Raw genomic sequence first — 20,551 nt, forward strand, 5'->3', positions numbered from 1 at the left:
ATTTGAGTTCCTTCAGAACTCTTGGGTGAATACCATCTGGTCCTGGTGACTTATTAAGTTTAATTTATCAATTTGGTACTAAACCATCTGACACCTCAATCTGGGGGCAGTTCCTCAGATTTGTCACAGAAAAAGAATGGCTAGGTTGTAGGTATCTCCCTCACATCCTCTGCAGTGAAAACCGATACAAGTATTCATTTAGTTCTTCTGCAATGGCCTTGTCTTCCTTGAGTGACCCTTTAGCATTTTTATTGTCCATAGGCCCCAACGACTCGTCAGGCTTCCTGCTCCTGATGTACTTAATTTTTTGCTGTTCATTTCTGTGTCTTTTGCTAGATGTCCTTCAAATTCTTTTTTGATCTGCCTAATTATACTTTTACACTTGATTTGTCAGAATTTATGCTCCTTTCTGTTTTACTCACTAGTATGGGACTTCCAATTTTTAAAGGATGTCTTCTTGTCTCTAACCACTTTTACTTGGCTATTTAGCCATGATTTTTTGATTAATTTTGATTGACTAATCTTTTTAATTGTGTGATTAATTTTTTTTTAAATCACTTGACAGCCCTAGTTACATTTAGTTACCAAGCAGTTCAGCTATATTTACCTCTTGAACAGATAAAATGGCTACTAACCTTACATAACTGTTGTTCTTTGGGATATGTTGCTCATGTCCATTCCATGTTAGGTGTGTGCACACCATGTACACTATTGCTGGATATTTTCCCCTCAGTAGTATCATGCGCCACTTGCCACTCACTCTTTCAGTTCTCTTGCCGGTCAACTCCAACAGAGAGGTAGCAGACTGCGTCATGGAATTGCCATGTCCAACACATTTTGAAGAACAGATATGGAAAATTAGTAACTGTTTTGCTGAGTGCTTGCTCTTGTCCATTCCATGATAGGTGACTCACAAGAAATACTTCAGGAGGTGGGCTTGGAGTTCAACACTGTTCTTCCGAACCTGTCATCATCTCAAGCCTGTTGAGTGATGGCATAGTGGGATGCAAAGGTATGCACCAATGACCAAGTTGCTGCCCTGCAGATGTCTTGGATTGGGACTTGTGCGAGGAATGCCACTGAAGAGGCTTGAGCTCTTGTGGAGTGAGTGGTTAGGATGGCTGGAGGTGTAACACTGGCTTGCTCGTTGTAAGCCCGAATACATTCGGTTATCCAGGATACCTCTGGGGCTGATACTGGAAGCCCTTTCATCTTTTCTACTACCGCTACAAAGAGTTGCATGGATTTGCAAACGGATGTAGTCCTCTCAATATAGAAGGCTATGGGCATGTCTAACATCCAGTGAGTGAAGCCGCTGATCCTCAGAGTTCTTGTAAGGCTTTGGGAAGAAGACAGGCAGGAAAACAGCCTGGATGGTATGGAACTGTGAAACCACCTTTGGCAGGAAAGCCAGGTGGGGGCACAGTTGGACCTTGTCCTTGAAGATCACCGTGTATGGTGGTTCTGATGTAAGGACCCTGATTTCAGAGATCCTTCTGGCTAAGGCAACCTTCCAAGAGAGAAGCAGTAGACGGCACAATACTAGGTGGTTCGAAAGGAGGGCCTACGAGCCTTGACAGAATCAGGTTTAAGTCCCAAGGAGGGATCAATTTGTGAACCTGAGGGTAGAGTCTCTCCAGTCCCTTGAGAAACCAGACAGTCATCTCATTAAGAGAACACTAACCTGCCGTTCATTGGCAAGCAGAAAGCTGAGATTGCTGCTAAGTGCAACCTTGATAGATGCAAGGGCCAGACTTTGCTGCTTCAGATGGATTAAGTAGTCCAAGACAGACTGAGGGGAAGAAAGAACCAGAGACCTTGTTGAGATCCCCATAGTAAGAAGTACTTCCATGTGTCCAGGTAGGTAGCCCCAGTGGAAGGCTTCCTGCGACTTAGTAAGACCTGTGGAACTTCCTCTGAACAGGCCTGCTCCTCCAGGTTCAGCCAAGTATCACCCCTGCAGTTGGGTTAAGGAATGCAAGGTTCGGGTGGAGCAACCAGCTGTGGTCTTGTGAGATCAGGTCTGGGTGGAGTGGAAGCAGAAGAGGGGATGCTATTGATAGGTCCAGCAGCATGCTGAACCACTGTTGACATGGCCATGCTGGAGCTAGAAGAATAACTCTTGCCTTATTCTTGATTTTCAGGAGGACTGTGTTAATCAGAGGGAACAGGGGAAAAGCATAGAGCAGGAGCCCTGTCCATGGGAGCAGAAAGGCATCAGAGAGGGGGCCAAGCCTGTGCCCAAGCAGCAAGCAAAACTGATGGCACTTCCTATTCTCTTTGGTCCCCTGGGGAGACTCCCACTTCTGGAAGATGAACCTGGCGATCTCCAGGCGAAGAGACCACTCACAGTGAAAGAAGAAGGATCTACTGAGGCGATCTGCTACTGTACACTCCAGGCTCCCGAAAGGTCTGATGGAATGCTTCATGCAGAAGTCCCATAGGCAGATGGCCTCCTGACACAGGGCAGAGGATCAAGCTCCTCTCTGTTTGTTGATATAGAACATGGCCATGGTCTGTCAGAACTTGCACCACCTTGCCTAAGATTTGAGGGAGGAACACCTGACCGGCTAAATGTACAGCCCTGAGTTCCCTGCTGTTTGTGTGCAGGGAGAGTTCTTCCTAGGACCATAGGCCCTGAGTCCTTAGGCTGGGAAGCCCACCTTCACAATTTCAGTCTGACGTGTCCGACACTAGGGAACCAATGGCTCAGGGGCTCTAGAGGGTACCCCCATCATCATTGATCTTGGGTCTTTCCGCCTGACCAGAGTGGCGAGGACCAGGGCTGGAACAGCGAGCACCAAGCCCAGGTGGTGTCTGTTCAGGGAGTAAACTGATGCCAGTCACATCTGTAGAGGCCTTCCATGCTGAACCACGTAAGTGCATGCTGCCATGTGCCCCAGCAGTTTGAGGCAAACTCAGGCTGTCGTAATTGGGTGGACCATGACCTTGGATATCAGATCCAACTGTCTGGAATCAGGCCTCCGGAAGGAAGGCTCTGGTCTGGGTAGAATGAAGCACTGCCCCAATAACCTCTATTCTCTGAACTGGAATAACAGTTGACTTTTACTTGTTTATCAACAGGCCCAGTGCTCAGAAGGTGGCTTAGACTACACTGATGCTGTTCCAGATGTGAGCCACCGACAATGTATGGGTAGACCTGGATGCCTCACCGCCTGAGGAAGGCCACTACTAGTGCAATATACTAGTGAAAACCTGTGGGGCTGTAGATAGGCCAAAGGGGAGAGTGATGAAGTGGTACTGGCATTGGTTCACAAGAAATCTTCTGTGGCCACAGAAATAGAAATGAGAAAATATGCGTCTTTTAAGTTGAGGATAGTGTACCAGTCCCCTGGATCCAGGGAGGGTATAATGAAGGCTCAGTGGTTTGAGCATTGGCCTACTAAACCCAGGGTTGTGAGTTCAATCCCTGAAAGGGTCATTTAGGGAATTGGGGTAAGAATCTGTGTGGGGATTGGTCCTGCTTCAGGCAGGGGGTTGGACTAGATGACCTCCTGAGATCCCTTCCAACCCTGATATTCTATGATTGTTTCTAAGGCAACTAGGCCATGCAGATCATCAATTTCTTGAGATACCTGTTGAGGCGATGCAGGTCGAAAACGGGCCAGAGGCCCCCCTTGGGATTAGGAAATATCAGGAGTAAAACCCCTTCCCTCTCAGGTCTTGAGGAACTTCCTTCATAGCCCCCACTTCCAGAAGGGACTACACCTCATGGGCAAGGAGTTGCTTGCTTGAGAGAAGGATCTCTGAAGAGGGACGAGGGTGGATGAAAACTGAAGGTTACAGTCAATTGTCACTGCATTCAGCACCCAGTGGTCCAATGTTATACAGGACTATGCCAGGGTGAAGTGGGACAGATTGTCCAAAAATAAATAAATAAAATAAAATAAAAATTGGGGAGGCTGGATCTGAAGCAGGAACTGGTATAATGCCTTCGGACGCACCTTCAAAAGGCCTACTTAAGCCCATCAGAGCATCTATGAGACCCCTGGTGGGAGGTTGAGATGGACAGAAGAGGCTGACGCTGCTTGTAATCTCTCCCCCTTCCTTTTATAGGGTTCCTGTCTCAGAGGTGGTGCCGAAAAACTAAGTGGTTGTTGGGGCCTGAAGAGCTGCCTGAAGCAGATGGAGCGTAGAGGCCCAAGGACAGGAGGGTGGCCCTTAAGTCCTTCAGGCCATGAAGCCTCACGTCTGTCTGCTCCAAGGACAGTAAGGAGCTTTCAAAAGGGAGATCCTGGATAGACTGGTGGACCTCATGAGGAAGTCCCGAAGACTGGAGTCAAGTGCAACGCTTCATGGTGACTGCTGAGGCCACTGTCCTGGCTGCTGCGTTGGCTGTGTCCAGAGCCAGCGGGAGAGAGGTCCTGGCCACATTCTTACCCTCCTCCAAGAGGGCAGCGAATTTCTGCCTTGAATCTTGAGGCAGAAAGAATTTTAAAATTTGGCCAGGGCGTCTCACGGATTGTAACTGAATCTTCCTGGCAAAACTTGTTGGGTAGAGATACACTGTTGAAGGCTATCCGTTGAATAAATCCCCCCCCCCCCCCCGCCAAAAAAACAGGTCTGGGTTTTTTGTGCCCTGCCTATCCCCCTTGTTGGCTGCTGACACAACCAGGGAACCCTGTGTGGAATGCATGCGCAAGGATAGGTACTTGAACCTGCATGCAGGCACATATTTATTTTCTGACCTCTGAGGTGGCAAGGGGAGGAGGAGTTTGCCAGAGAGCCTTGACTGGACCCAATAAAGCCTCGTTAATGGGTAAGGCCACTCTGGAGGGAGCTGCCACAGCCAGAATGTCAGTAAGGCTGTGGGATGTTTCCTTAAGCATCTCAATTTCCATCCCCATGTTAGCTGTTATCCACTTCAAAAGGTCCTGATGGGCCTTGAAGTCATCCTACAGGAACAAGCTATTGGGCCCCAGGATGACTTTGTCTGGGGAGGAGGCTTCCTCAATGACATCCATGGGAGCCACATCCTGCACATTGGTATCGGGGTTGGTACTGGAGTCAGAGTCCAGTGCCAAGTGGGAAGGGGTCGTAGCCCACCTCTTCAAGACCACAGAGTACAATCGATGGGAGGGAGAACCCAGTACTGGGGGACAACTCCCAGGGTTTCAGTATGGCCACTGATCCTTCGGCCAGGTGCTGATGGGGGGAACCTGCATCTGGTGGTGGCTCTTAGGCTGCACATGTTTCCCCTTTGGACTCTGATGAGGAGTCCTCCGTCGGTGACTATGTTGGAGTGGTACACCTCTCTGCCTCCATATGGTGCTGAGAGTCCATGGACCAGTGGCAGACTGGAGGTCGTGACAACAGGATCAGGGCGGGTTTACACTTAGAGTGCAAGGGGGCCCGGTGCCCAGAAGGAGCTCAATGCTCCCAGTCATCAGAGCTGGCAACTGTCCCATCGGAGTCAGGAGGGATGGGGGACCGCGAGTGACAGTAAATCCTTGACTGCTGCAAAGGCTTCTGGTGCTGTGGTGGTTTCCGAGTCTCAGCGGCAGGTACCGCACCAGACTCAATGCTCTGGGCAGAGTTGATGGTGCCACAAAGGGACCAAGGGTGGAGTGGCGGCCCAGTGCAGTTTGAACTGCGCTGTCTTCCCCATGCTTGTCCTTTTTCTGCACCAGTGAGTGCCCTCTGTCGGTGCACTGTTTTTTGTCCTTCTTCCTTGGCACCGGAGACGGTGAAAGGTGCCAGAGGAGTGCTTTGTACCGAAGCCAAAATGCTCAGTGCAGAATGGGAGCAACTTGACTCTGTGGCTGGTCTGAGTGGCTTCCATTAGGATAGCCTTCAGTCTTTTTTCTCTGTCATTTTTGATGAAGGGTCTAAAGTCCTGACAAATCTTGTCCCTCACATGAGTTTCTCCTAAGCACTTCAAGCAGATGGAGTATGGGTCGCTTACAGGCATGTTTGCTAAAGGAGGCACAAGGTTTGAAGCTCAGGGATTGGCGCATGCCCAGCCTCTGAAGCAAAGGGAGTCCCCTCAACAATAGCGACTATCTACACTAACTACAAAATCTTTGTACACAAAAAACTATGTTTAACAAACAAAGAATTAGAATCCAAAAACCACTGGGAAGAAGCTTTGCCCAAGCAAGAGGGGTTGTTCCAGCAGTGGTAAGAAGGAACTGAGCAAGCATGTGGCTGGCAGCACCCCTTATACTGGCACATGAGCGTGCGTGGCTCCAGATGGTGCTAGAGCCAGCACAACGGATACCGATAAGGGAAAAATCTCCAGCAATGGGGCACACCATGCACACACCCCCACGTGGAATGGACATGAGCAAACACTCGAACAAGAACCTATGCTCCACTTAGGGCTAAATCAAGAATAGCTTCTCCTTTTGTAGGTTCCAGGACAAGCTGCTCCAAGAAGCGGTCATTAATGATGTCTAGAAATTTTACCTCTGCATCCCATCCTAGAGTGACATACACCTAGTCAGTCAGTATGGGGTATAGTTGAAATCCCCCACTGTTATTGAGTTTTCCGTTTTTACAGCCTCTAATCTCCCTGAGCATCTAACTAGTACCATCATCATCCTGGCAGGTGGTTGGTAGTATATTCCTACTGCTATGCTCTTATTATCAAACACCAAAATCTTTTTTCTAATATAAACACCAACCACAAAACCAAAAACTAGAAGACAATTCTGTACTGAAACAATGCACATCAATGTATCAGTGACTGAAAACTTAAAAGTAATCTAAATTCACTTATTGATAGACAGACTGAACAAGAGTGCAGCATGTTCTTACAGAGAGGCCATCCTTTAAGGTCAAACAGCTAGAGTTAAAAAAAAAAAACACCACACTGCTTTTATATAATTTCAATAAAAGCAAACACTTCCAAGGGTATCATATAGGATAATCACCAGGGGGATTTCTGGTTTCAACTGCAGAAATACATGTCTAAACTAAGTCATTCAGAAGGATGCAACTACCATATCTGAGGCTACAAACCTAAGGACCAGGTAAAATATTATGTAATGTACACAATGAAGATGTACTGATTTAGTGAATTTACTACACAACAGTCTGCAGTGTTTTCTGAAGTCCTTATGAAAGCTTCCATCAAATGCATTATTATTATTATTATTTTTTTTTTTTTAAACGCAAGCTAGGCGAACTTGCAAGGTCAAGTCAATGACGGCAGGACAAAAACAATGGTGGTTTAGATAATCTCAACTATGCATTTTCATGTTTTTGTTGTGTTTGTCTTAACCTGATCTTGAATTCTTGAATATAAGAGTAGCCTGAAAAGATACTCTTCAAGTAACCGATAGGTACTTACAATCTTAACTTCACTTTAAGAAGTATTTTGCTTGTGAACCTTTAACTTTTGAATGAATCTTAGTAACATCTTTAAAAATAAACTTACAGTATAACATTCTGCTGCAAAAAGATAACTAGTTTTCTATAATGAATGTGTATTGGCAAATATAAGCTAAGCTTCCTCTATTAAATTGATTTTGCTAAAAAAAAATACAGTCAAAATTTAAATTAGGAAAGTTTATTTTGTACTAAGTTAAAAAGTTACCTGTTTCAACTGCATCATGGTCAGCGTAAAGAGGGTTACAAACTGTTCCTCGTACTGGCTTACACTGACACCTGCAATCTCTGTGAGGCACTTCAAAGAGACGTTTCGAAACATGGGAACATTTAAAAACTATAAGAAAGATTTCAGAAAGAAGATTAGGGATATTATAAAAAAGCGAATTACATATTAAGCATTTTATTTCGGTTAACTAAAGCTTCCATTTTATTTGCTAGTAACCATCAATGAAAAACAAAAACAAAAAACCCCCCACATGATTACCTTGTATATTAATGTGCTGATTAACTTGGTCTCAAAAATGTATCCCAGTGGAATCCAGTTAAGGAATCTTAGCAAAGTTTCCAAAGTTGCATGAACAAGAGGAGCGTTTTGAGAATTTTCCTGTAATGGAACAAATATATAAACTACTTTACTCTCTTCCTACGAAATTCCACTCTATTTTAAAAAAAAGTTATTGAAATTAGACTTACCATCACAAACTGACACAGTTGAAATATCTGAGAGAATTCATTGCACATACTAAAAAAAAAAATAGTAAGATGTTAAACATTCAGCATCGCCACATTCAGTGAACTACACTGTCCACTTCAATAATGCTGCTTTTGCAGTAAGAGAAAAGTTTCTGTGAAAATTATACAGATATCTCCCCATGTGCAAATTTTGGTTTGCAATCACAGGCACAGAACACCAGTCCTGCTCACAATTAAGAGGGCTGAACTATACTACAATAAATATAAATGTAGAAGCTGATCACAAAGCAGAAGTGTACACAGCTGCTAAATGAGTCTGGTAAGGTTTAACAGTGTCACTAAGAAAAAGGGAATCAAAATACTCAAATCGAATCTCAAATTTAAAAAGCTACTATGGTAACTAACCAAAAACCTTCAATAAGAGCAATTCTGCAGCAGAAACTAAAAATTTGATGTACATTAGAAGTACGTGAAAAATTACAGAATATTTTACTTGCCTGTCTTTCAAATGCTTCGCTTTCACTTGAGTTATCTGTCCACTGGAGAAGTCAAAAACTTCTTCACTTAACAGTTTAAGTATCACCATATTGTTCTGGCAAAGACTCTCACTTGTCCGGCTTGCCCCTACGATATCACTTATGAATGTTGGCCAGTGTTTGGGCCATTCCTGTTTCAGTATCTGAAAGTACATAGAACATCCATGTGGTTGGTACAGCTTTCTTTCTAAACATCCCATACGCAAAACCAGTTCTTCTGGTTAAATTTGTTAGGTGTATAATTTTCTTAATGCAAGATTAAAAATGAAGTAGGAGCTAGAGTTTACCTGAACAAGAATCATATTCAGTTTTCCAATATACACTTTTTCTTTCTAGAGTAGAGAAAGAGAGTTAAGTTATCAGTAATGCTTTCCTCCCTTCCCATTTCCCTAAAGAGAATTCACTTACTTCTACACATGTTGGATCAGACGAGGTCTTGATAATTAAGCCGACAACATACTTTTTTATTCCTACAAAGAGAGTTAAAAATTAATTTTCAACCTGATCTTCTATTATGGATAAACTACCTACACATGGAACCCTGAATCCAGAAGCATTAAACAGTCTCTCAGCAGTTGCACATGTACAACTTCAAGCTAGTTTTAATTACACATGCAATGGGATCAACTGGAAGATACAACCCAAAAACATCTGAAACGCTCCAAAGAATATCAGTTAGTGTCTTCCAATCACATGCATATTTTAGTTGCATGAACTGCATCAAATGGAAGCTGCAGAATGACTAAGGATTGGAACGTTAAATTTTCTTATTTTAATTTCAATAGACTGTGTGCTCTAATCCAAATGAATCTATGTGCTTTACTGCCACTAGAAGTTCTGCCAGGTTTCTTGGGCTTCACAAAGATGGAGGCTGCTGCAAAAATGTGAAATAAAAGATACCTCGGGTACCAACTGTGGAAAGCCTATTAGGCTACTTTTCCCCAGGAACTGAGTCTGACACTAACCAGTCAAAAATGTCAAATATAGCAATTAGAAGAGTTCTGTGTAGCTCGAAAGCTTGCCTCTTTCACCAGCTGAAGTTGGTCCAATAAAGGATATTTCCTCACCCACCTTGTGTATCTAATATTCTGGGACCAACACGGTTACAATATTGTGAACATAAGCAATTGGCAGCTAAGGTAACGCTGCAAGAGAGTTCACTGAGTACAGTGTATTCCCATCCCCTATCGCTTTTAGAGTTTGTCTACACTTTGAAAATCTTTAAAAACAAAACAAAACAAAACCCCCCACAAGTTTAGCTAGATTGGTGTTAAAATGGTGGGAAATACCGGTATATAGTGCAGACAAGGCTATAGCCAGACCTGTTTTAACCACCACTTAAACCAACTGAAAAACATGTTTAAACAAAAATGGTGGTAAAAACAGGCCTAGCTTTCTCTACATTATGTTTCTGACCATTTTTAATATAATTTCAACTGACCCAGTGGGAATGTTTTTGTAAGTTTCCCTCTGTACAGGCATGGCCATAGAGACATTATTCTGTTCACCTTGCCCATTTGAAATCATTTGAAAAAATTTAATAAATTTTAAAAAGTTTCAGTAATTTTCTCCATCATCAGATGCCATGTGTGAGCTTATCAAAATTATGCTTTCCTACAGTCTCTAACTTTCTATCATCATCACGACACGAGTCACTAACACATTAGTTCAGGTCCACAGATTGGGCCTCGACTGATATATATGCATAATAGTTTTATAAGGCTGCCATAGATTGAACTCGTTTTACTTTTTTGATTTTAAAGCAAATATAGTACTTATTCATTAACAGTCCCACTTCTATATGGCTTTCACACAGCAATTAGAGAATCTGTCACATACTAGACAACTGAAAAGAAACTTTTCTAGAAATATATTTTTCTTTTGAATAATAGTTTAAATACACTATTTTCAGAAACAAGATATCATAGCCACTTAAAGCCATGTAACATTTGGATCCATTACCAGTTGTGAAGCGATCAGAGCAGTGGTCCCCAAACTGGGAGTCATGAGGAGTTGAAAATTATGCAAAGGCTGATGGGCCAAACCTGAGCAGGGCTGTGTGGCACTGGAAGTCACGTGCATGTCATGCACAGTATGTACCATTTTGTTTAACCAGGCTCAGGGTGAGGCACCAATACTCCTTGTGGTTGTGTTGGCGAGATCCTCTGGCAGTGGGAACCTGTGCCAGGGCCAATGTGCCTGCACAGGGCCTGAATACCAGGGCTTTGGAGCTGTGCTCCGGCTCCGTTCCAGCTCCAGGCAAAAACTTGCAGCTCCACTGCTCTGGGCTCTGCTCCAACGCCCTGCTGAATACCCAGCGGCACCACCACCACTGCCAGGAGTAGAAAGCTAGGCCAAGACCACCAGCAATGTGGTGTAGTGGGGATGATGTGTGGGCACTCAGCGCCTTCTACCCCAGCAGCCTCTGATACCTGGGGCTGTACAGGTTCCTCCAGGGCTAGGACACACTTAGCAGCTGCCCGCAGCATGAGTAAATATCCTCCATCCACTTCGGTGTTGCCTGCACATGGTATTGGTGCCTCTCCACAAACCTGGCTAATACCAGGAACTATCTCCTCACCTCCACCAGATCCCAAGTATCTCCCTCAGGACAGAAGGAAGCACTCCCCCTCTTCCAGCCCAGGGGTCAGGTTAACAGAGTTGTAAGTCCAAAGGGGGACATGGCATGAAAAAATTTGTGAGCCACTGAATTAGAGCAGTGGCTCTCAACCTTTCCAGACTACCGTGCCCCTTTCAGGAGTGATTTGTCTTGTATACCCCCAAGTTTCACCTTACTTAAGAACTACTTGCTTACAAAATCAGATATAAAAATACAAAAGCGTCACCGCACACTATTACTGAAAAACTGATTACTTTCTCATTTTCTCTGTATGAAATTTTAGTTTGCCCTGACTTCGCTAGTGCTTTTTATGTAACCTGTTGTAAGACTAGGCAAATATCTAAATGAGTTGATGTATCCCCAGGAGTACATGCACTCTGGTTGAGAGCCACTGCTGTAGACAACAATGGACCAGGAACTTAAAGCTCTTTGCATATAAATGGTCACATGACCAACATAAGTGACTGTTTATAGATTTTACCTTGAGAAGTAACATATTTCTTACCCTAGGGGTGGAGAACCTTTTCTCTCTCACAAGCCATTGAACCACCGGGGGGGGGGGGGGGGGACAAAAAAAACCAGCCCACACACAATCACGGGCCACTCACCCGCCCAGGGAGGCGCGACGGCTCAGGGTTTCCCCCCACAGCGGGGCGAGCCAGTGCTTGCAGCTCAAACCCCGCAGAGGGGTGCGCCACGGGGCGGATGAAATTAACCAATGGGACTGATTCGACCCGTGGGCCATGGTTCCCCACCACTGCCGTAACCCATTAAAAAGCCTAAACTACCCAGTTCCCATTGCTTTTGGGGAGCTGAGATTATTCATTTCTACTGTAACTATATATTACTTACAGGGAGTATTATGCAATTCTACTCCAGATTCTTTTAACGGACCAAGTCATAGATTATATTTCTGAATAGGAGTAAAAAATATTTTAACTTTAACCCTTCGATAAAGTTTACAATAATGTTTCATTATGAGAGCAACTCAACGGAACTGCTGTCACAGGATATGTTTAAACTTGTTTAAACAGTGAGTCAAGCACATGAAGAACTTGTTTCATAAACTGCATTCTCCATTACTACTACTGTTCAAGCTTTAAAAATTTTAAACTTCCACACACCATTATGAAAGTGTTCTCCCTTCTCCCAAATACCTGCTAATATCTATTAACAAAGCTTCTTAATGTTCTGGAAGCACACTGAATGCTTCATAGAAGTTTATTTTGCGGTCTTCCCCCATATTGTAGGAAAGAATGGAGTGTTCATAAACTACAAATGAACAAGAGCAGAATGTCTCTTTTTCAATCAAGACACCAGTTAGGACTGACTGTAAGGGGACACCTACACAGCAATTACGCCAGCCACAGGTGTTTAGGTCAGTCAACTCTGGCTCGGGGGGGCTGTAAAATTGCTGTGTAAAACTTTCAAACTCAAGCTGGAGCCCAAGATCTGGGACCCTCCAAGAGGGGAGGATCCCAGAACCCAGGTTCCAACCTGAGCCCAAACACCTACACAGCAATTTTTAGCCCTGAAGCCAGAGTCAGCTGATCCAGGACAGCTACAGGTCTTTTATTCCAGCGTAGACATATCCTAAACATCTTGCAGATGGTACTCTGCTATGGAGGAGCAAGTCTATATTGTGAAGTTGGAAGCCATTCTGGAAAGAAAGGGTTTCAGGGGAGACCCTGGCTAAACAATAGGTTGAATGGACAGCTGGACAACAGCGGCGGACACAATACCTAAGTTTAATAAATACTGTAATCATCTTAACTAAACTGAGAAATGGGAAATGCCTCCCACACTTTGGCATGTTTGCGGCTTTTTAAAAAATACACACATTTTAGGTTGTAATCCCTTGTCTGTATCTGAACAGCCCATGTTCAACGGGGCCTCAGTCCTGACTGAACTATAATGTCTGTTCCTAGCCTCTATTACATGACAATGTGCACCCTTAACTGGATTATGCAAGTGCATGCAGATCCTCAGATAGAAGGTACTACATAAGTGACAAGTATGTCACAAAACTACCTTGTGAACTTAAGACCTTTATGAATAATACTGAATTTTAAACAGATATATAGCAGTGAAACGTCATCTAAAAGTACGTTTAATATTTTTATAGTCTAAGTACTATAAAAAAAATAAACTAACCATATGTGAGACAGGCAATTACATACTCCCACTTTATACAGAAAGGGAAACAAAGGCAAAACTGAAGTGAATGCTCAAGGAAATTCAATATCAGAATTAGGACTAGAATTCAAGACTTCTGGACTCCCAATCCCGTACTCATACCTCCAAGATCACAGATCGAGATCCATGACTCTTGTGATAATTGGCCAAGATACATGTCAGGTTTGAACAAGCTCTGAAATACTGTCTTCTTACCAGTACCCTTTAGAAAGCGATAATACTTTCCCAACTATCTTAAATTACTTTTAACACCTTTAGAGTTGAGATTGGTTTGCAAATGAAAAAGGTTGAAAACCACTAGACTATATAATCACAATGATCCCTTCTGGCTTTGGAAACGATGAATAATAAAAGAGTGGCATTTAGTACAACATCCTATTTTCTTGTTCTCGTAAAAAGTAAGGGGGAAAACAGATTTTTTTCCCTTCCTGTCCTCTCCCTGAAAATTTTATGCAGACTCTTATTCCCCCAATTAAAGTACATCAGTATGTGCCCTCTCCCCATCAATGAAGTAAGCCAACTAGGGCTGTCAAGAGATTTAAAAAATTGATTGTGATTAAGCGCACTGTTAAACAATAACAGAATACCATTTATTAAATATTTTGGGGTGTTTTCTACATTTTCAAATATACTGACTTCAATTACAACACAGAACACAAAATGTATAGTGCTCACTTTATGTTTAGATTACAAGTGTTTGCACTGTAAAAAAATAATAGTATTTTTCAATTCACCTAATACAAGTACTGTAGTGTAATCTCTACCATGAAAGTTGAACTTACAAATGTAGAATTATGTACAAACCCCCCCACCCAATTTAAAAAATAAAACAATCAAGTCCACTCAGACCTACATCTTGTTCAGTCAATCGCTCAAACAAATTTGTCTACATTTTCAGGAGATAATGCTGCCAGTTTCTTGTTTAAAATGTCACCTGAAAGTGAGAACAGGATTCTCATGGCACTGTTGTAGCAGGTGTCACCAGATATTTACGTGACAGATGCGCTAAAGATTCATGTGTCTCTCCATGCTTCAACCACCATTCCAGGGGATATGCGTCCATGCTAATAATGGGTTCTGCTCAATAACAATCCAAAGCAGCATGGACCGACACATGTTCATTTTCATTATCTTAGTCAGATGCCACCAGCATCCGAGACAGCTATAACATGAAATATATGACAGGATGTGGATAAAACAGAGCAGGGGACATACAACTCTCCCCCAAGGAGTTTAGTCACATTTAATTAACTTTTTTTTTTTTTTAAACGAGCATCATCAGCATGGAAGCATGTCCTCTGGAATAGTGGCTGAAGCACAAAAGGGCATATGAATGTTTACATTTCTGGCACATAAATTCTTGCAACGCTGGCTACAAAAATGCCATGCAAATGCCTGTTCTCACTTTCAGGTGACATTATAAGTAAAAGGAAGGCAGCATTAGATCCTGAAAATGTAAACAAACTTGTTTGTCTTAGCGACTGGCTGAACAAGAAGGAGGACTGAGTGGACTTATAGGCTCTGAAGTTTTGTACTGTTTTGTTTTAGAGTGCAGTTATGTAGCCAAAAAAAATCTACACTTGTAAATTGCACTTTTTTTAAAAAATAAATTTCAATTGGTATTATATTGTTTAACAGTGCGATTAATTTGAGTTAATCATGTGAGTTAACTGCGATTAATCGACAGCTCTAATGCCAACCTAATTCCATAACCCACTAGAGCTGTAAAATGGGGGAGGAGGGAAAGAGTCCTTCATCGCACCCCATGAATAAGCTGCTTCTGCAGTTCCCTGCTTTTGGTAGGCCAAGAGCTTAGTACTAAACTAAGCCCCTTGCTCTTAGCCAATGTGTTATACTGTCACTGAACACATTCATTGTCAAATGATGCTAGAGAAAAACATTCAGATTTCATAATAGACTGATTAAACAAGTGTCTGCACTAACTCAGTGAAAGATAAGCTACCTTTACCACAAAAGTAGAATTTCATTTCACATTACAAAGTCAATTACCTCTCATTACTGGACCACAGGCACAAAAACCAAGGTATCTTTCTGGGCAAGCTTTCCATATTTTGTATCAGAAAACCAACCCAGTTCTCAATTTCCCATTATCATGGGACATTCCCTACAAGTGTGCTCTCATTAGTTAAGAGTAACATTATCGTAGATTACAAAGTTCCTAATACTAATCAGCCCTATACAAAAAACACTTATAACATTTTAAAAAATTTAAATAAGCATCAGAAGACTTTGCATCAGCAATCACTGGTGAACATGTAGTATTCTTTCCTTCATTTTATTAACTGAAGTGCTTGCATTCAAGACTGTGTGCCATTTTACTACTCATATACTCAAAAGGCACTAGTTCAATGTATGGACTGAACCAACACATTCTTCTTCCCACTCTACCCCTCAGAGGCCTTAATATATTTTCTTCCAGAGCTTGCAAAGTCACCTTGTACACTGAGAATTGACAAAAGCAATGCGTTCTCCCAAGAGCTGAGCACCCTAGCAGCAAGTCTAGCTCATCCCTCTTGTGACCCGCATCTTGACACCTCAATATAGCAGAGACCAAGTTGCCAACAGTACACTGGGACAGACACTTGGTCTTTATACTTTTCTTTTTTATCTTAACATCTTCCCAAGAGTTCTGTATTCCAAGAATCCATGTTTGTCCAGATGGCCCTTTTTTTTTTTTTTGGGACAGGCCTTTAAAAACACTAAATTTATAAAGTAGTTTAAACCGCTGACTTTATCTTTGTTCCTGATCTGGAATCAAATCACGAAGGATACAGTTAAAATCGGCACAAAAATGACCAACATATTCATCAATTTTAAAAACTAAACTGCAATACTTGAAAAAACCAAAACGTAGCTATGCACAACTTCAAAAGCACTAGTCCCAGAACACCTCAAAATGCCAATCGCCAATAGGGCTGTACAGTGTTGAGAAATTCAAGGCAAAATGAGAGTAGAGATCCAAGTCCAAAGGACACATCTTCAGAAGATTGCTTCCTGCATTTGGAACTTTGGACTGAAGGCAAAAAATAAATAATCCCAATGAATGGAAATTCCACTAGTCCAAGACCTACTACTACTAAAGCCCGCATCAGTAACAATAAATATGGCCATTCTGAGGAACCAATAACCATTTTAAAACAGTTTAACTAGTTTGTGTCTCACAAATAAGACTAGAAACAAATGCTGTACCCCAAAGGAAAAATTAAGAGGTTCAGCTTTCCAATGGCACACGTCACTAGTTCATCTCCCATAGACCTCATGATCCCCAAATCTTTAAATCAGGTCATCCCAATAACCTTGTTTTCTCCCATTCACAATTGAATCCACACCTAATTTTAAACAGCTACAGCACTTCACAGGATTGTGACTATCAGTAGAAACCAACGTTTTTTTCCCCCCATCTGAAAATAGCTGGCATCCCCAGCTTTCAAGGCAAGTCATTACTACTTTAACTACGTTTCAATAAATATTTACTGTGAAAATCCAGCCAGAGGATGGTAAGTGTTGTAAAAATAAGATGGTAATTTTAATTACCTGATTCTGAAGTACTGGTGTCATAATGCTTATTTTGTTACTGAAGGTTAAACTCCTAAAAAGTCAATCTTAAATGTGGCCCCATATTTTACTTTTATCCAGGAGAGAGAGTCTTGCCCTTCAACTGGATGATTGGGTCAAACTGAGCAGGCCTCAGCTCCACCTATGTTCAGCTTGTGGGCAATTAGATAGCCAGATAAAGGTTAGAGAAGTTCAGTTCTCTGCTATTAGTAAAGGCAAAAGATGAAAACATGGCAGAGCTGAAATACCCATTCAGCAGGCTCTACCCCCTCCTCCATCTGATGCTGCTGAAGCCAAAAAGATGGAGCCACAGAGCCTTACCACAACTCCGCATATCTGGCTCCACTCCCCTTCCCGATACAGTTCCCAGGTTGTAGGGCAGAAAACAGAAGTAGTTTCTTTTAGCTACTAGTACAACAATCCCAGCCCTAATACTGATAGTCCCAACCTGCCAAAAGACAAATGAAACTAAAGAGTATAGTGTAGACGAGTGTGATTTTCAATAGAAGAATGATTTTTCAGCTACTGTTACAAGTAACATCTAAGACAGTTTGGTCTATTCTCCCCCGCCCCCACCCTCGTACCTCACACACAACTGGTTTTTTCTGGCCTGTGCACTCATTAATCCAATGCACGTTTAAGTCATTTACTCATGAAAATGTGTTATATCTGGTCAACCAGTTCACTCCTGCATCAGATATCCCGAGCTTTTACCACATGTGATGTTGGGACTGTTGCCACCTACTTATTTATCCCCGCCCCTCTCCACTATGGGACACAAGTGGTGCTGAGTTAGCAACTACTCTGTCCTCAGCATCAACTGCTGACCCCCCAGCTTTTCCCCACCTTCCAGTTCCAATTGTAGGAAGTCTGAATAAGCATCAAACATATCAATCAGCTGCCAACTGTTTTGCAAATGACACAGAGTGCGTGAAGGAGAGCAGCTGTGGTAAGTACTGTATAGAGAAGTGGTGCAAGAGGAGAGCAACAGAGAGCCTACTTTGCTTGGGGGCCCAATGTGACATTGTGGGCATCTTTGTTCTTATCCAACAATCTTTCCCACAATGATCTTACTCAAAACTGCCTTCTTCTATGCCTTCTGCATTTGTCTTCTTGAGTCAAATAAGCATGTTTACAGCCAATTTCTCCCCCTCCCCCAATTTAAAATAAATCTACTTAGTAAATTATGCCCTGCCAATGGTGCCATCCTCTACCATCTGAACATCTATTAAACACATTAATTTGACTAAACTTCGTATACAGTCTGTACCAATTCTCTATTCTCAGTGACCCATTTTGCTTATGTCTTACACACAGCAAGAAGGTTGTTGTTTAATCTCACATTTTCGTTTTTTCTAACCTACTATTAGACTTACTAGATTTCAAGTTGAAGATGTCCCTTTAGAGCCCTGAAAAATTCTCAGAAGTTCTACAGAGTTTAATGTTTTTATCTTGGCTTTGACGCCACTTCCTGAGAGACTGTGTGACTTCCTGCTACTGATGTCACGAACAAATCCCACTTCTACATCTATTGTTGGAGCAATAATCTTAAATATGGACAAAAATATCACATTGGATGGGAAACAATGATTTTTTCCATTAGCATTCATCAGACAGTACTCTTCATCAAGAACAGGTCCTCTTTAAAACCCGGAAACTGTAGTGCTTAGCACAAGAGAAGCAGCAGCACAAGTTCAAGTGGCATTTCAAAACTTCACTGAGAAAAATCACAGCAGAAGTAATATTTTAAGTCTCCTGGAACTTCAGAAGTTTTACAAAACCCACTACCAGTAACAAAAGAGTATAAAAAAGTTTAGAACGGTGACAACCATGTTCAAGAGTTTTTTACATAGCTAATACTACCATGAAATTAGTTTAAGGTCCAAATGTCCTGACTTGCCTGAGCTAGAAACATCTTGATGGATTAACTATTCCAACTATTTCCTCTCACTGGCGAAGGACATCTGATCAGTTCAGAATACTGCAGAGTTTAGCTAAGGATTCTTATCTTCATTTTATCAGTTATACTAACCTCTGCAATTTTAAAAACTTGTGCTGTAGACCAGTGGTGCTCAACCTGAGGTCTAGGGCTCCATGGGGCGCCGTGAGCAGGTTTCAGGGGAGTCTGTCAAGCGGGGCCAGCACCAGACTCACTGGGGCCCAGGACAGAAAGCTGAAGTTCCCCACTGCATGGGGCTGAAGCCCGAGGCCCTGAGCCCCACCACCTGGGGCTGAAGCTGAAGCCTGAGCAGCTTAGCTTCATGGGTCTCCCTGAGGCCCCAAGCAATTGCCCTGTTTGCTACCTCCGATGCCGACCTTGGCTTTTATATGCAGAAAATCAGTTGTGACACAGGTGGGCCATGGAGGTTTTATAGCATATTGGGGGGGGGGAGTGGAGGGGGGGCAGCCTCAAAAGGAAAAAAGTTGAGAACCCCTGCTGTAGACTAGTGATAGAAAGGAGAATAGATCCAAGAATCAAGATTGATTCATGGAGTTCGAAATTTCTTTAAGGGCAAAAAAAGCAAAGAAAAAGTGACAAAAGTGGAGGTTTGCGCCCTACATGATTTTAAGTTACAGAAATCTCAAATTTCATATCTCTTATTTTTATATAACTTTGAACAGACTCTGAAGTATCTAATTGTCTAGTGGAATGTGTTAGCAGCAGATACAAGTGTTCCCTTATCTGCCAATGTTATTTTGAAAAAAGTTACCAAAACAATGTACACATTTTTTTTTAACCACTTAAGGAGTTCTGTAACAGTCAACAGAGATATCTATGGCCTGATTATCAGAGTGCTGAGCACTCTCTCCAACATCATTACAGTTAATGGAAGCTGCGAGTGCTCAGCATCTTTGATAATCAGCCCAGTAAAGAATAGAACACTTGTCCTGATATACTCACAAACGTTACAGTATGTATCATTCATCTAGTAAATCCAAAAGACAAACCAGCTATATTTGAAATTGAAAGTTGTTTAGGTAACAGACTGAAGTTTCTAAACGTCAACAAACATAGTTAACTATCAAATTCAAAATCGTCATACAAAATGTAGTGTATTTTCCTACCTTCACACTGGTTCCTTGGAAGAATTTTCCATCTTGTTTTTATCACATTTTCCAAAATTTGCAGTCCATAATACTGAAAATTGGAGAAGAACATTATGTGAGTATGTTATTGTAGGACTGACAATAACTTTTAGGATTCTCATTCAAGCAAACATTCACACTTAACATGTAAGATTTCAAAAATATTAAACTAACAAATTTAGTTAAAAATAAAGTCTATTCACCCATTTACTGAGTTGTTCATGCATTTTCCTTGTTTTTATTGTTTGCTACTCTAAGTAAGTCCTGCTGTTTGATCATGCTCACACCAGGAGGAGAAATAAAAAAAAGCCATTTGGCAGCCAAAGGGGCTATCTGTAGAAGAGAAAGTAGCAGCCAGATATGAATTCACAACATAAATGACTGCCCATATGTTCAAGTATTAAGATAACCAGGCTCCTAAAAAATTTAGCAGCTTGGATGATTTCCTCTACTATTCTTCTGAGCTGAAAGATCTTGGTTTAGCATT

The 20,551-nt window shown here is 42.1% G+C and overlaps 1 protein-coding gene across 4 annotated transcripts in view; it reads right to left on the bottom strand.

Moving 5' to 3' along the window:
- XPO1 (exportin 1) overlaps positions 1-20,551 on the bottom strand; it is a 73,188-nt gene that overhangs the window by 36,590 nt on the left and 16,047 nt on the right. For all 4 annotated transcript variants that reach the window (XM_039530546.1, XM_039530545.1, XM_039530544.1 and 1 more), the window contains 7 exons: positions 20,044-20,116; positions 8,994-9,055; positions 8,873-8,917; positions 8,547-8,728; positions 8,050-8,098; positions 7,841-7,960; positions 7,562-7,690 (listed from right to left, as the gene is read on the bottom strand). In XM_039530546.1, coding sequence (XP_039386480.1) covers positions 7,562-7,690; positions 7,841-7,960; positions 8,050-8,098; positions 8,547-8,728; positions 8,873-8,917; positions 8,994-9,055; positions 20,044-20,116 — 660 coding nt within the window. The remainder of the gene's footprint in view (positions 1-7,561; positions 7,691-7,840; positions 7,961-8,049; positions 8,099-8,546; positions 8,729-8,872; positions 8,918-8,993; positions 9,056-20,043; positions 20,117-20,551) is intronic.

This window comes from Mauremys reevesii, linkage group 3, assembly GCF_016161935.1.
Source record: "Mauremys reevesii isolate NIE-2019 linkage group 3, ASM1616193v1, whole genome shotgun sequence".
NCBI lineage: Eukaryota > Metazoa > Chordata > Testudines > Geoemydidae > Mauremys > Mauremys reevesii.